Source organism: Hypanus sabinus, chromosome 9 (genome assembly GCF_030144855.1).
Source record: "Hypanus sabinus isolate sHypSab1 chromosome 9, sHypSab1.hap1, whole genome shotgun sequence".
NCBI lineage: Eukaryota > Metazoa > Chordata > Chondrichthyes > Myliobatiformes > Dasyatidae > Hypanus > Hypanus sabinus.
Window position 1 is genome coordinate 156901833 of NC_082714.1, and position 15685 is coordinate 156917517.

A 15685-nucleotide genomic window follows, 5' to 3' on the forward strand; every position below is an offset into this window, starting at 1 on the left:
ATGCAGTTGAACACATCATGGAAACCAGCAACCCCTCCATGGACTGTCTACGTTTCTTGTAAAGGAGCCAAACATAATCAAAGACTTAAGCCACCCTCACCATTCTCTCTTCTACCTCCACATCCAGCAGAAGATACATACCACCAGGCTCAAGGACAGCTTCTACCCCACTGCAATAAGACTATTAAACAGTCCCCAGCCTTGCACCTTCCTGCCTGTACTTTCTCTGTAACTGTATTATAATCTGCATTGTTATTGTTTTGCCATGTATTGCCTCAATGTTTTGTAATACCTCAACTGAGGTACATTCTCATATGTAAAACACCAATTTAGCAAACTTATCTCTCTCACACATTTCCATGTATTTTTCTCTCATGTTCATTGTCATTCTACCGTATACACAGCAAAACGAAGCAGTGTTCCTCTGGCACCAAGGAGCAACACAGAACATATTTCACAAACAGCACATAAAAGATTCACTTCCATTGTTGCCCCTTTGCAAGGCTGTTTTAAGAATATTGGCACTGGAGCTGAAATCAGCGTTCTAAATTAACAATTTTTACGATGTTAATCTGCGGTTGATGTGTATGAAGCCAGTGCATCCTAGTGGTGCTTCACTGTCCCTGCTCTTCACATTAAATTCCAGCAGGTGGTGCCACTTGGCTATCAGTCGTTCCCAATGGCATCATGATTGCGACTTTGCTAGCAACTACCACTCCCTCAGTAGGACTTTACCTTCACTCCACATCTTATAGAACATAGAACACCACAGCACCGTGCAGACCCTTCAGCCCACAGTGCTGTGTCGACCCTTTAACCCACTCTAAAATCAATCTAACCCTTCCCTCCCACAAAGCCCTCCAGTTTTCTTTCACCCAGGTTTCTAAACTTTCTTACTGAGAACTATGGCTCCCCGGATATTTTGTCCTGTTAACCAAAGACCAAAGCAAAAGTGCCATAAGTTCACAGCACTGTCAAAGCAGAGAGACCATACTATCATGACTTTGACACAGCAGATCTGTACTTAAGCACATTCCCTAATTTCTCCTATATGCGTGGATGCTTTGGAGAGGGTGCAGAAGAGGTTCACCAGGATGTTGCTTGGATTAAAGGAAACAAGCTACAAGGAGAGGCACTGATTGGATAGCATGCCTTATGAGGACAGGTTGAGCAAGCTGGGACTTTTCTCTTTGGAGCAAAGGAGGGTCAGATGTGACTTCATAGAAGTGTATAAGATGATAAAAAGCATAAATAGAGTGCCTTTCCCAGGATGGAAATGGTTAATACAAAGGGGCATAAAGATAATATGCTTGGTATGAAGTATAGGGAGGGGGAGGTATCAAAGACTTTTTTTTAAAAAACACAGAGAGTGACGGCACATGCCACAAGGAGTGGTGGTAGAGGCAGATACATTAGGGACATTTAATAGACTTTTAGATAAGAACACTGATGCTAGAAGAATAGATGTGATCTGGGAGGGAAGGGTTTGACTAAACTTGAAACAAGTTAAAGGGTCAGCACAACTTTATAGGCTGAAAAGGCCGCACTGAGTTGTAGTGTTCTATATTCTATATTCAAATTGTCCTGACTCCTAACATCTAGAGTGACACTCACAAAATGCTGGAGGAACTCAGTAAGTCAGGCAGCATCTATGGTAATGAAAAAACAGTCGAGTTATTGGGTTGAGACCCTTCTTCATGACGAAAATCTATTGCACATTTCACAAAGGATATCTCAATTTTTCAAAATGACTATTCTTAAAATGAAACTTGAGGCATACATGGTTAAACAGGAGTTTATGTAAAAATCTTTTCATGCTCACAGTGACCGTCATCAGCTTTGGGACAGAATGCTATGGGTACCACACTAAGTAATGTGACTGGAATACAATTCAATACTCACCTGCTCTCTCCCCATCACGCTTCTAACACCAAAAGAAAGATGGGGCGAGGGTCAGATGTGAAGTTGGAGCAGGGCCAAGTATGTGTACAAACCAGACTTTGTAGCAGAGCCAGATGTGCAGATAGAGTGCAGCCAGGTGTGCAAATGGAGCACAATGGGGACAGAGCAATACGTGCAGCTGGGAGTGATGGCAGGGGTGGAGCAATGCCCTGATCCTGTGGAAAACAGCCTTGAAGTGCAGTGCACAGAACAGCCTGAGTGGGTCTTATTAAAGAACTTGCCAGAGTGGAAAGATATATTTGTCAAATGATTTTGGCCAGCCTAAGTGTAACAGACAAGGATGGTCTTTCTGCCAAATGAGCAAATACAAAATCAACCTTCCAGCTAATACTTGATAAGAATGCACAGAAAGTAGCAGTGTCTGAAGTGGCACAATGATGGATAGAAATGTGGTGAACTACTCAGATATGGCAAAGAAAACTGAACCAATATTATCTCTATTTGATAGCACAGCTCCCCTTGAATGACAGCTTACAATAATGAACTGAAGTTGGTACCTGAAACGTCACGTTTCACTGCTTCCATAAGGAAGTCTATTTCGCTTGTGTGGGTAAATTTTGCCTTTGTGTGAACTTCTGCGCTCATTTACTGAAAGACAAGGACCTAACAAAAGACTGCTTCAAAAGGAAAGGACAACTTATAGGAAGCACTGCTTTGCAGACAGCACAATAATGAGAAGACACAAGCCCTCCTACAAAACAAAACTGCTTAATTGTAATCATTAATCTTATTTTATAGATTGTTAATCTTGTGATAATTGGCAGGACGTTTATTTTAGTGATACTGATGAAAGGTTTGTATTTAAATCAACAACTTCACTAACTGCAGGCACAGAATGGAGCAGTCGGGGCTGGGGTCTGCCTCCCAGCTTTTCACAATTTACAGTCTGTATTACACCAAGGGAAAAATGGTAACCTTATGTAAAAATATCAAGCTCACGTTTATTGTCATCTGACTGTACACACGTACAACCAAATGAAAATGTTCCTCTGGACCAGAGTACATCCACAAAACATAAATTACACACTGCACATAAAACAAAATATTACTGCAAATAAGTTAATAAAATATAATTCAAAGTGCATGTGGTGCACAGCACAGGTAAAGAAGATGCCTAAGATGGAGGCGCGACCTCTCTGGAGATTGATATCTGTTCCGTGTTAAGTAGGGATCCGTGCACAATCCTGATTTGATGGAGGCAGACGTGAGAGCGTGGAGGAACATCCGGAGAAACCTCTGAAATGCCCGTTTTGCTGCCGCTGCTACTGTGCGGTCCGGAATCTCCGGAGGAGAAGGCCTCCGAGACCTCGGTTTTGCTCGTTTCGGCAGCCGGGACGAGGTCGAAGGCGCTCGGCAGAGGATGGTGCTCAGGAGGCTGTATCGGAGGGGCTGGTGAGAGGCTCGAATTTTTCGGATGGACTCAATATGTTGTCGTCGGGTACTTCCAAGGCATTAATTGTGAGTGCCTGGAAGTTTATGGCAGGGAGAGTTTCTCCCTTTTGCTGCCTGATATCGGGACTATTGAGACTTTTTTTTAAACCGCGCCCATGGTCTGCATTTATCGAATTACAGTATTGTTTTGCACTGCTGTAACTATATGCTATAATTATGTGGTTTTGTCAGAGTGGGTCTTGGTTTGTCCTTTTCTTAAATTTTGTGATATCACTCTGGAGGAACATTGTATTATTTCTTAATGTATGCATGCATTTCTAAATGACAATAAATGAGGACTGAGTGTCCTCATAATCTAAAGAACAGTAGTAAAGTGTTCTAGTGACAAGACCTCGGTCCTCACCTTGATAAGGGATGGGCTGGATTCCTTTGGAACCTTGAGCCAATCTGCTGTCAATTATTTGGAGAAAATTAAGTATTTATTGAACACAGGTAAACATACAGTAAACAGCTCACTGACCTAGTGATGAGATCTAGGTGGTGACAGAGTATTCATTAGTCTCACAGCCTGAGAGAAGAAGCTATTACCCAGTCTGGGAGTACTAGTCCCATCATTAATAGCGACTCTGCCTGCATCACAAACCCCACATATGCATATCATGTGACCAGGAGGATGAACTGGCCAAAAGTTGCTACCTAGGCAGATGGTTCAATACACACATTGAATTTCAGGCTTCACCGTCAGTGATGTACAACTTTCACTTGATCCCAGTTTGACTCTCACAGCTCTGCTTCATTCCTCAAAGAACATGTTCAGGACAGAGAAGGATCAAAACACCCTAATGAACAGCTTAGTGACTTTATTAGGGACATCTTCAGATTGCTTTTCTAAAATGACACTTATTTAGTGCCAAAGCCAAATCCATATTGTAATAAATGAGTTTTAGCACAATTAATAATCAAACATCATTACATTTAAACAATGCCTTTCATAACCTCGGTCATCACATAAATTTCACAGCAGATTTCCCCATTCTGGTTCACCTCCGATCCCTTCTCTTCTCTTTCCCATCACCTCTTTCGGTACTCTCCTCCTTTCCTTACTTCTATCAACCACTGTCCTACTCTATAAGATTCCTCCTTCTTCAGCCCTCATCGTTTTCACCTATCACCACCCATCTTCTTAACTCATCCCGTCACACCCACCCCACCTTCCCTTTCACTTGGTCTCACAATCACCTGCCAGCTTGCTCTCCTTCCCCTCCTCCACCTTTGTATTCCGGCTCTGCCCACTTCCTTTCCAGTTGTGATAAGGGTTTCGGCTTGACACATCACCAATTTATTTCCCTCCATAGATGCTGCCTGATCTGCTGAGTTCTTCCAGCATTTGGTGTGTGCTGCTCAAGATTTCTGGCCTCTTGTGTTTATCATAGCAAATTAAGTATTTGAAGTTACAGATGTAATGCAAATAGTATGGCAGCAATGTTCAGCAGGCACCCACGAACTGCATGTCACTGAGTCAAATTTTACATGTTACTTAGCTAAATTTCTCTTAACTCCTGGCAGCTGGTTCCAATTGTTCACCACCCTCTTGAGTGAAGAAGTTCCCACCACGTTCCCCTTAAATGTTTCCCCCTTAACCCAACCTCTGAACAAAAAGCCTGCTTGCAATGATCCTCGCCACAAAGTTAGTTAACCAGGTATCCAGCATCTTGAATGATGCTGTTTGAGGTATAAATATTAGCCAGGTTATCAGGTATAACTTGCCTGCTTCTCTTTATTATGGTTTCATAATCTTCCATGAGAGGACAAAAAGGGTCTCATTTATAACAGCATAAACACAGGAGAGTACCTCTAACTTCGCAGCATTTCCTGCAGAGCTACCCTGAAAGACAGTTTTAGTGTTCAGGAATGGGACAGGGAACTCAAAACCTTCCATCTCAAAAGTGAGCCCTGAGCTGACAAAAAGATCACTGTCTCAGCTGCCTGTTCAGTCTTAGGCCTAAAGCTGATAATAATTTGATACGTGTGTCACCATGGTTAAGTGATGAAGTCTCACAGCACTATGAACTCAATCTTCATCCTGAATTTGGGTGCTCTCAGTATGGAGTTTGTACATTCTCCCTGCAACCATATAGACTTCCCTCCCATAACGGCCTGGCTAACCACACAACATCTAGATAGATTATCTAAGAAGCCAAAGGTAAAAATATCAGAACCAAAACCAAGATCCAATGTGAGGCACCAGCAATAACAAGGCCAAGCAACAGGGAGTATAACAGCAATATTCAAAAGAAAAAAATGAGTACATGGTTATGAAAGGTTTAGAGCAGGGATTCCCAACATGGGGCCCATGGACTCCTGGGTTAATGGTAGGGGTCAATTACGTTAAAAAAAAGGTTGAGAACCCCTGGTTTAGAGAGTTAGAGGCCAAACGTGGGCAGTAGGCACCCTAGTTGGCATGTAGAAGCTGGGCCAAAAAGCCTGTTTCCATGCTATTTCAGACCGTAAGACATAGGAGCAGAAATTAGGCTATTCAGTCCATAGAGTCTGTTCCACCATTCCATCATGGCCAATTCCAAATCTCACTCAAAGCCAAACACCTACCTTCTCTCCATATCCTTTGATGCCCTGACCAATCAGGAAATGTTACCAGGTAACCCATTTTAAGTGAAGAAGTTTCACCTCTTCCCAACACCTCAGTGAAATTATAAGAGGCACAGACAACACATATAGAATCTTTTTGCCACGGTACATAAAGCGTGATGTGGATGACCATGATCTTTTTATGATGATGATTATTCTTGGCAAATTTTTTTTTTTTTTTTTTTTTTTTTACAGAAGTGGTTTGCCATTGCCTTCTTCTGGGCAGTGTCTTTTAGGCGACCCCAGCCATTATCAGTACTCATCAGAGATTGTCTGCCTGTTGTCAGTGGTTGCAAAACCAGGACTTGTGATACGCAGCAGCAGCTCATACGACCATCCACCACCTGTTACACTGGTCCAAGGGTGACCTGCATGCTAGTGGAGAGAACTGCCTAACATCTCCTTTAGTAGAGATGTATCTCCACAACACCACATGGCAAATAACAAACAGAGTGATTGACACTTGGATCTCTCTGCTAAAGAATGCAGTGGAGTAAGATACAATCACTATGTTTAAGAGACATTTAGATGGGCATTTAAGTAGTCAAAACATAGAAGCAGATAGATCTTATGTGGGCAAATGGGCAAAAAGATCATTATAGACAGACTGAAGAGCCCATTTCTATTCTCTCTGACTTTGACAATTACTTTATTTTGACCATTTGTTAAAGGACTATAAACTGTCTCATGTCTTTAGAGGAGATTGATCGGTTCTTGATTGGTCAGGGTGTCAAAGCTTATGTGGAGAAGGCAGAAGAATGGGGTTGAGAGGGTTAATAAATCAGCCGCAATGGAATGGTGCAGCAGACTCGATGGGACGAATGGTCTAATTCTGCTCCCATGTCTTATGATTATTTGGTCACTAAATTACCTGTGGTGTAGACAAACGGGAGAAGGATATAATCAAGAGTTTGACATACGAGGGGTGATTGATAAATTGATAGCCTAAGGTAGAAGGAGTTGAGTTATTAACTTCAAACTTTCCACAGAACCACTCAAAGAGGAGTCTTGCATGTGCATGTAATGAGAGCTGTATAACTCATCTCCTTCTACCTTAGGCTATGAACTTATCTATCACCCCTGCTGTGGACACTTTCTAGAGGTCCAAGATCCGTATGCTCCATGACTGCTGGACTAAGTGTGTAAATGTAGGAGGGGACTAGGTTGAAAAATAAATCCGGTAGGTTTTCTAAAATTGACGCCTTCTACCTTAAACCACGAACTTATCAATCACCCATCATAAGAGAAGCCAGCACTGAATACAGGGATACAGGGAAGTAAGATGGGAAATGCATCAATGGGTTGCTGCTCCAATTAAGAGTTATGTAGGTAGGAGGAGATGAGTGCACTGCTGGAGCAGTCATGATCTTATTGAATGGCAGAGTAGGTTTGACTGGCCAGATGGCCGACTCCTGCTCCTAGTTCTAATGTACTCTGGAAACTAGCACTGAACTTCCTTCTGTCTCATTACAACACATTGCCACATGTAAGTCAGTGTTGAACACATCGTCTCATTACAACATGTTGCCAAATATTGACTTCCTCTGGTTTCATTGCAATATATTGCCAAATGTCTCAGATTTGATGAGCAAAGTAGTGGGTAAGGAGCCAGACTGTAGTGCCCAGATTTCCTCCTTTAATCCAGATCAATGAACCAAGTGAATTCACTGCAACAGTCTGATAGCATTGTGGTTATACTTCCTATCATAGAGGGGATAAGAGTTTTCATCCTTGCTTAATAAACATTTAGACACTTCTCAGCAAGGGTCAATGAAGAACAATCTGAAGCAGGTGTTACGAAGGATGAACAACTCTGATGGGCAGAAGGGTGCAGAGTTGCCCATGTCCCCTCCCCTGGGAGAATCACAAACTGTTACTGTTGCCAGGCTGTTAATGAGAGAGAAAGAGATGGAACAAAAACATACTGGGACTGGAACATTTGCTTCAGACAAGGGCGAGATAACAGCCTGAGAGAGAGTTATGTTTATCCACCATGTTATGACTCCCGAAAGACTTATGGCTGGTTTGATGGGTTAAGTCATTCAAACCTGATTGACACCTGAGACCCCGTGAGTGGGGATAAAAGTGAGGTCTGGGGAGACACCCCGCAGACACACCAGGAGACACACTAGTGAGCATCAGAAACCCACGAGAAAGTGTGGGGCATCGGGGACCGAACGGATCAGTCAATTCCACTCACAGTGGTTATAGCAAGGCCGGTGGGGGCTTGTGTGTGTGTCCACCCTTGCCTGGGTGACGAGTCCACCACGGAAGAACGGTCTAGCTAAAGGACAGAGGGGCCACAACAACACATCGACGGATCAAGATCGTAAAGCAAGGTTTGCAAGACAATAGCTGTCACTGTTTGATCGCCCCCCCCCTCTCTCCCCAACAATTACAACACATCGACCAACAACTAACTCAACCTGCATGAACTGAACTTTATATTTCCATGTGACAATTCATTATCCCCTAGACAATGATAGAGCTTGCTTATTATTGATTATTATTATACCCACACTTTTAGGTTTAGTATTGCTAACATGTATTATCTGTATATTTGCATTGATATTGTTTTGTATATTTTACTAATAAACACTGTTGAAAATAGTACCACCAGACCCCAACGGATACTTCTGTCTTTGCTGGTAAGACACCCGGTTATGGGGTACGTAACAAATTGGGGGCTCGTCCGGGATTTGATACCAAATTGGGGGGGGGGGGGGGGCCCAGTGAATCAGGCTATACATCCAGACTTTGGTCTGGTTGCGTGGGTAACCAGACGGGAAACCAGCAAAGATGGATATAGACAAATTTTCAGCAAATCCGACTTTGAAGGCGCTAGAGGATGCCAAAAAGACGGACTTGGTGAATATTGTGAAAGGATTAATTCTCACAGAGGTGAAGTCATTAATGAAAAAGTGGGAGATACAGAGGGCCATAGCTCAGTATTATATGAATAAGGATGTGTTTTCGGCTGGGGTATTGGATCTGTTCCCGGTAAAGAAACTAGTTTTTGGGATAGTTCATTTAGAGTTGGAAAGGTTGGACGCGGAACAGAAGAAAAGGGAGTATGAGCTCCAGCTAAAGGAGTTAGAGGTGAAAAGGGAGAAGGAAAGAGCTGAGTTAGAGGCAAAAAGGGTGAAGAAGCAGGCTGACAAGGAGGAAAAGGAGAATCAGAGGCAGCATAAGCTGGACATGGAGAAGTTAAAGCAACAGGGAAGGGTCCAAGGGGCAGACCGAGAGGAGAAGTTTAATGTTAGTAGGTAGTTTAAGTTAGTACCTCTGTTCGAGGAGACAGATGTTGACAGTTACTTCTTGCATTTTGAAAAGGTGGCAGTGAATCAGAAGTGGCCCAGAGATCAGTGGGTGGCGTTCTTACAAAGTGCATTAAGAGGGAAGGCTCAACGGGCATATGCTGCATTGTCCATGGACGTGTCTGAGGATTATGAGGAAATAAAAGAGGCTAACCTTTGGCCTACAAGTTGGTACTTGTTGGCATCTAGACAAAAGTTCAGAGATATAAAGCAAGTGTGGAATCAGACATATGCAGAATTTGCCTATGAAAAGGGTGTGCTCTTGGATCGTTGGTGTGCTGCAGAAAAGGTGGAGGAGGATTTCCATCGTTTCAGAGAGTTAATTCTGATTGAGGAATTTAAAGGTTCTGTTTCGGATAATATCCAGATGTATCTGAACGAGAGGCTGAATAAGTCTATATCAGAATTTGCCAGGTTCGCAGATGAATATGCCCTAACCCACAGGACAAAGTTTTCCTCAAATAAGAGTTACCAGAAAGGTAGAAGGGACGGTAAAGAAAGTCCACCGGCTAAGGTAGAGAATAAGCCAGGAGCTGGTGGTAAAGGTGAGGAGGAGGAAAAGCAGGCTGGCAGGAAAGTTCCTGGCTTGACCTGTTATAATTGTGGAAAGGTTGGTCATATTGCATCTAAGTGCTTTGCTCCGAAGAAGGAGACAGTTAAAGGGAAAGCAGCAGTCCCTACAGGGTGTATTGAGTCGATCAGCAAATCGACGAGAAAGGCCAAGGTAGATAAAATACAAGAGGGGCGTGAGAAATTTATTTCAGAAGGGACAGTGTCTGTGAAAGAGGGAGAAACCCCAGTTCCAGCGAGGATCTGGAGAGATACTGGGGCTGATCAGTCATTGATCTTAAGTAAGGTGCTAGATTTTGGTCCTGAGACTGGAGAGGTAGCTTTGAGAGGCATAGGAAAAGGAACAGAAGCTGTGCCTTTGCATGGGATCATTATAATTTGTGGCCTGGTATCTGCACCAGTTGAAATAGGGGTGCAGTCAGAATTACCGAGAGATGGCGTGGACGTCCTTCTTGGTAATGATTTAGCAGGTGGTAACGTTTGCACAGCAGTGAAATTAACAAGCAAGCCTGTGAGTGCTGAGGACCCGCCCCTGGATTCTAAGATCTATCCCACATGCGCGATCACTCGCAGCATGTCAAGAAAGGCGGCTGAGAAAGAGACCAGTTTAAATGAGTCCAGTGTTGATTTGGCTGAGACATTTTTACCGACCCTGTACCAAGAGGGGTTAGGGGATGGTAAAGCGGAGAATAGGGAGGTGGAAGAGAGTAAAGGAGAGGAGGTAGACCTACCCTTAGCCAAGAGAAAATTTATGGAGGCACAGAGTAAAGATGAGAAACAGATAAGGCTGTTAGAAGGTCCAGGGTTGGACATGGATGATCTGGCTGGCTTGACAGAACTGTTTGAAGAAGTTGAAGAATTTAAATGTGTTCCCGATTATGATGTAAGGGCAGTCCTAGATGAAAAGGATGCCATTACCTTGAAGGAGTCTGCTGGGTTAGCAGATTAAGTTGTTTTAACCCGCAGGGTTGAATTTACTCCAAATGGGAGTTGCCCAGAGAGTAACTGGAAGGATCAGGCAAACTTAGAATTTGAAAAAAGGGACTCGTATGGAAAGCCTGGAAGAAGTAGATGTCCCGTTTGAGTGTGTTCAGGGTGTGGATGCACAGGATATTGAATCTAGTAATGAAACTCAGGAAAAGTCTGAGGTACATGATGTAGTTGAAAAGGAATGCAGTCCTTTTGGGTCAGATGGACTTGGTTCAGTGAAGAAAGGGTTAACATTGGTACCAGTGGAGAGTGAGAATTCTCAGTTGTTTGTGTTAGAAGGTGTGTTAAAAGTTAGTGAGGAGATGAAAGGTGGTGATGTGAATATTATTGAAGGAGAAGGGGAAAGTGTTATTCCTAAATTGAATAAAGAAAATTTAAAGTCTGGATTGGTTTTCAAAGCAGTAACCATGCTGAAGGAACAATGGCTTGTTAACAAGGTGCCTGTGAATCAATTACAGTTTGTTTTGGAATTTAAAGGTAAACAACTCGCCAATGTTATTGAAGAAGGTGATTTGAAGAAACAGAACCAGAAATGTTGTTTTGATAAAGAGGGACCACTTGAAGATGTTAAACTGAAAACTAATAGAATGAAGGGTCCTGAAGATCAAATTAATGACTTGCTTAAAATTAAAGAATTGTGTGGAAGTTCAGAAAATGGGCTAAGTTCGGAAAACATTGTTGATAACTCCTATGAAAGGAGTATGTGTAAGCCTATTTCACACTGGTGAGCAAGCTAACCACGTGAGAGTTAAATGGAAAAGGGGCAAAGGTTGACAAAAAGGCCACGTTTAAATAACAGGATCTGGTTTTGAGGGATTTTGACAAAGCATGTAAATAATAAAGACAACATCATGGAAGATTGACTGTTAAGTTTAAAAGTAAAATAAAGATTAGTATTTGCACAAACTTTTGTAATATACACTTAAGCAAAGATCACAACCCTTTAGTTTTTTTTTGCTGACAGAAAGGAATAAAAATAGGTGGTTATTAAATTGGAGTCTGATACTACAGGAAATTTATTAAGAAATAAGATATTAAGATACAACATATTAAAGGGAGTAACAATATAATCGCTGACTGCTTATCTAGATGCTAAGTTGAATGTATATCTGTATTGCTCCATAGTTTAAAAAAAACCCTTCTGTATTTTGTTAGATCCTGTAATTCTGTAAGACTCTGTATTAGTTAATTTTCCCCTTTGGTGAAAATTCCTAGAAGGATGGGGGTGTTATGAAGGATGAACAACTCTAATGGGCAGAAGGGTGCAGAGTTGCCCATGTCCCCTCCCCTGGGAGAATCACAAACTGTTACTGTTGCCAGGCTGTTAATGAGAGAGAAAGAGATGGAACAAAAACATACTGGGACTGGAACATTTGCTTCAGACAAGGGCGAGATAACAGCCTGAGAGAGAGTTATGTTTATCCACCATGCTATGACTCCCGAAAGACTTATGGCTGCGGAGAGGGCTAGTTTGATGGGTTAAATCATTCAAACCTGATTGACACCTGAGACCCCGTGAGTGGGGATAAAAGTGAGGTCTGGGGTGACACCCCTCAGACACACCAGGAGACACACTAGTGAGCATCAGAAACCCATGAGAAAGTGTGGGGCATCGGGGACTGAACGGATCGGTCAATTCCACTCACAGTGGTTATAGCAAGGCCGGTGGGGGCTTGTGTGTGTGTCCACCCTTGCCAGGGTGACGAGTCCACCACGGAAGAACGGTCTAGCTAAAGGACAGAGGGATCATACTTGAATGGCCACAACAACACATCGATGGATCAAGATCGTAAAGGAAGGTTTGCAAGACAATAGCTGTCACTGTTTGATCATCCTCTCTCTCTCTCTCCAACAATTACAACACATCGACCAACAACTACCTCAACCTGCATGAACTGAACTTTATATTTCCATGTGACAATTCATTATCCCCCAGACAACGATAGAGCTTGCTTATTATTATACCCACACTTTTAGGTTTAGTATTGCTAACGTGTATTATCTGTATATTTGCTTTGATATTGTTTTGTATATTTTACTAATAAACACTGTTGAAAATAGGACCACCAGACTCCAACGGATACTTCTGTCTTTGCTGGCAAGACACCCAGTTACGGGGTACGTAACACAGGAAACTTGATTTTCAACCTTTTATGCAATTTGTTGTGTACGTGCTGCTGCTGCTAAGAGCCAGTTTTCATGGCGTTTAAACCCCATATTTGAATGCTTGTGGCAATTAACTTGAAGGATTTAAAAGAATATTTTTTTTTTTGCAGAGAATGAGTGTCACGAGCAAAGGCAAACTTACTGCCCATTTCCCTCTCATGAACTGCAGGCAAGCCAAAACCCTGGAAGCTCTGCAGCCCACTGAAAATCTCTAACAATACTACTAAAGTAGCAGTTCCAGGAGTTAGCGACACCAACAACAAGTGAAGGGACAGCAATTTATTTCCAAGTTTGGATGGTGTAGGATTGAAGTGATGTTAAAGTTTATACTCCAACAAGTCAATTAAATTCACCAAATCCAAGAAAATGACTGCATAATGTAACAGAACACTCCTTCCAATTATGCAACATTTTAAAACCAGACATTATAATCATTCTTAAAATGGGTCCACAAACTAAATAAGCAACCAAAATGTTTAAGTTCCTGTTTACAATCACCCATTCCTTTCTTTAACACTGCTTACCCATGAGATCAGCAAAACCACCAACTGGCAAGCGGCATGTCCCAGTGACAAACTGCAGCAGACGCATTCGTTTCTCATTGTCCATTTCCTTCACAGCCTAAGAAAACAGGGTTACTGAGTTGAGACAGATTATTTACTTAAGCAGTGCATGCAGGCCATATTTAAAGGCAGCCAATCCTCCCAGTATGTTCTTTGCTCCTGCTTATTAGAATTTCAGAATTTTACCTAGACCACAATTATACTCACAACAATGGCAAACTGTATGGCAGTAAACTTGCTAAAGGCAAATTAATACTACCCACCATATATCTGATGACCCGATAGAGGAAGCTGATAACAGCCAGGCAGTGGATGTTGTATTAAGAGTGAACTGCACAGAAGCACTTTATGATGCTGCCCAGATTTCCAAAAGGCATTTGATAGAATTTCAACAGACTTATTCACTAAATAGAATAACATCAGTTTAACAGATGTCAATACCTTAGTCACATAAATGGCAGAGATTAGTATTGGTTGGGCCAAAGGCCTGTTTCTGAACTGTATAACTCTAATCTAGATGTCTTAGTGAATCATTTTAAAAAGTCTTAGAACTATCAAGGAACTAACAGATGTGAGAACATGCAAAGAATACAAAGTTCTTCCATACCTGCCAAAACCATACTATTTGTTTGCTGTTTCTGGTGTAGTTCCGATAAATTGCATTTCTCTGCCAGTCATTCAAATCTATCTCTTGCATTCCACAAAGCAGCACCTGGAAAAAAATTAGAGTATTTTAAAACATCTCATTTCAAAGGAGAACTGTAGTCAAACAACTAGTCCAATGACATTGAAGCTCACCAACACCCCTCAGAGGCTAAAGCAATTCACTATGTCCATAAGACCACAAGATATAGAAGCAAAAGTAGGCCATTCGGCCCATCGAGTCTGCTCCGCCATTCAATCATGGGCTGATCCAATTCTTCCAGACATCCCCACTCCCCTGCCTTCCCCCCATACCCTTTGATGCCCTGGCTAATCAAGAACCTATCTATCTCTGCCTTAAATGCACCTAATGACTTGGCCTCCACAGCCTCTCGTGGCAACGAATTCCACAGATCTATCACCCTCTGACTAAAGTAATTTCTCTGCATTTCTGTTCTAAATGGACATCCTTCAATCCTTAAGTCATGCCCTCTTGTCTTAGACTCCCCTGCCATGGGAAATAACTTTGCCATATCTAATCTGTTCAGGCCTTCTAACATTCGGAATGTTTCTATAAGATCCCCCCCTCATTCTCTTGAACAGATGATCGTCATACAGTAATCCTATCATTAATGGAATCATCCTCATGAATCTTTTCTGAACATTCTCCAATGTCAGTATATCCTTTCTAAAATATGGAGCTCAAAACTGCACACAATGTGCAAGTGTGGTCTCACGAGTGCCTTATAGAGCCTCAACATCACATCCCTGCTCTTATATCCTATACCTCTAGAAATGAATGTCAATGTTATATTCACCTTCTTCACCAACTCAACCCAGAGGTTAAGCTTTAGGGTATCCTGCACAAAGACTCCTAGGTCCCTTTGCACCTCTGCATTTTGAATTCTCTCCCCATCTAAATAACTGTCTGTTTACTTCTTCCACCAAAGTGCATGACTTTACACTTTCCACCATTGTATTTCATTTGCCACTTATTTGCCCATTCTCATAAACTATCTAAGTCTCTCTGCAGGCTCACTGTTTCCTCAACACTACCCACTCCTTCACCTATCTCTGTATCATCAGCAAACTTGGCCACAAATCCATTAATTCCATAGTCCAAATCATTGACATACATCATAAAAAGCAGTGGTCCCAACACCGACCAATGTGGAACTCCACTGGTAACCGGCAGCCAATCAGAATAGAATCCCTTTATTCCCACTCTCTGTTTTCTGGTGATCAGTCAATGCTCCACCCATGCTAGTAACTTCCCTGTAATTCCATGGGCTCTTATCTTGCTAGGCAGCCTCACGTGCAGCACCTTGTCAAAGGCCTTCTGAAAATCCAAGTACACCACGTCTACTGCATCTCCTTTGTCTACCCTGCTTGTAATTTCCTCAAAAAATTGCAGTAGGTTTGTCAGGCAGGATTTTC

The 15685-nt window shown here is 42.3% G+C and overlaps 1 protein-coding gene across 2 annotated transcripts in view; it reads right to left on the reverse strand.

The window, feature by feature from the left end:
- LOC132399947 (E3 ubiquitin-protein ligase Itchy-like) overlaps positions 1 to 15685 on the reverse strand; it is a 150640-nt gene that overhangs the window by 14279 nt on the left and 120676 nt on the right. For both annotated transcript variants that reach the window (XM_059980915.1, XM_059980916.1), the window contains 2 exons: positions 14214 to 14318; positions 13568 to 13664 (listed from right to left, as the gene is read on the reverse strand). In XM_059980915.1, coding sequence (XP_059836898.1) covers positions 13568 to 13664; positions 14214 to 14318 — 202 coding nt within the window. The remainder of the gene's footprint in view (positions 1 to 13567; positions 13665 to 14213; positions 14319 to 15685) is intronic.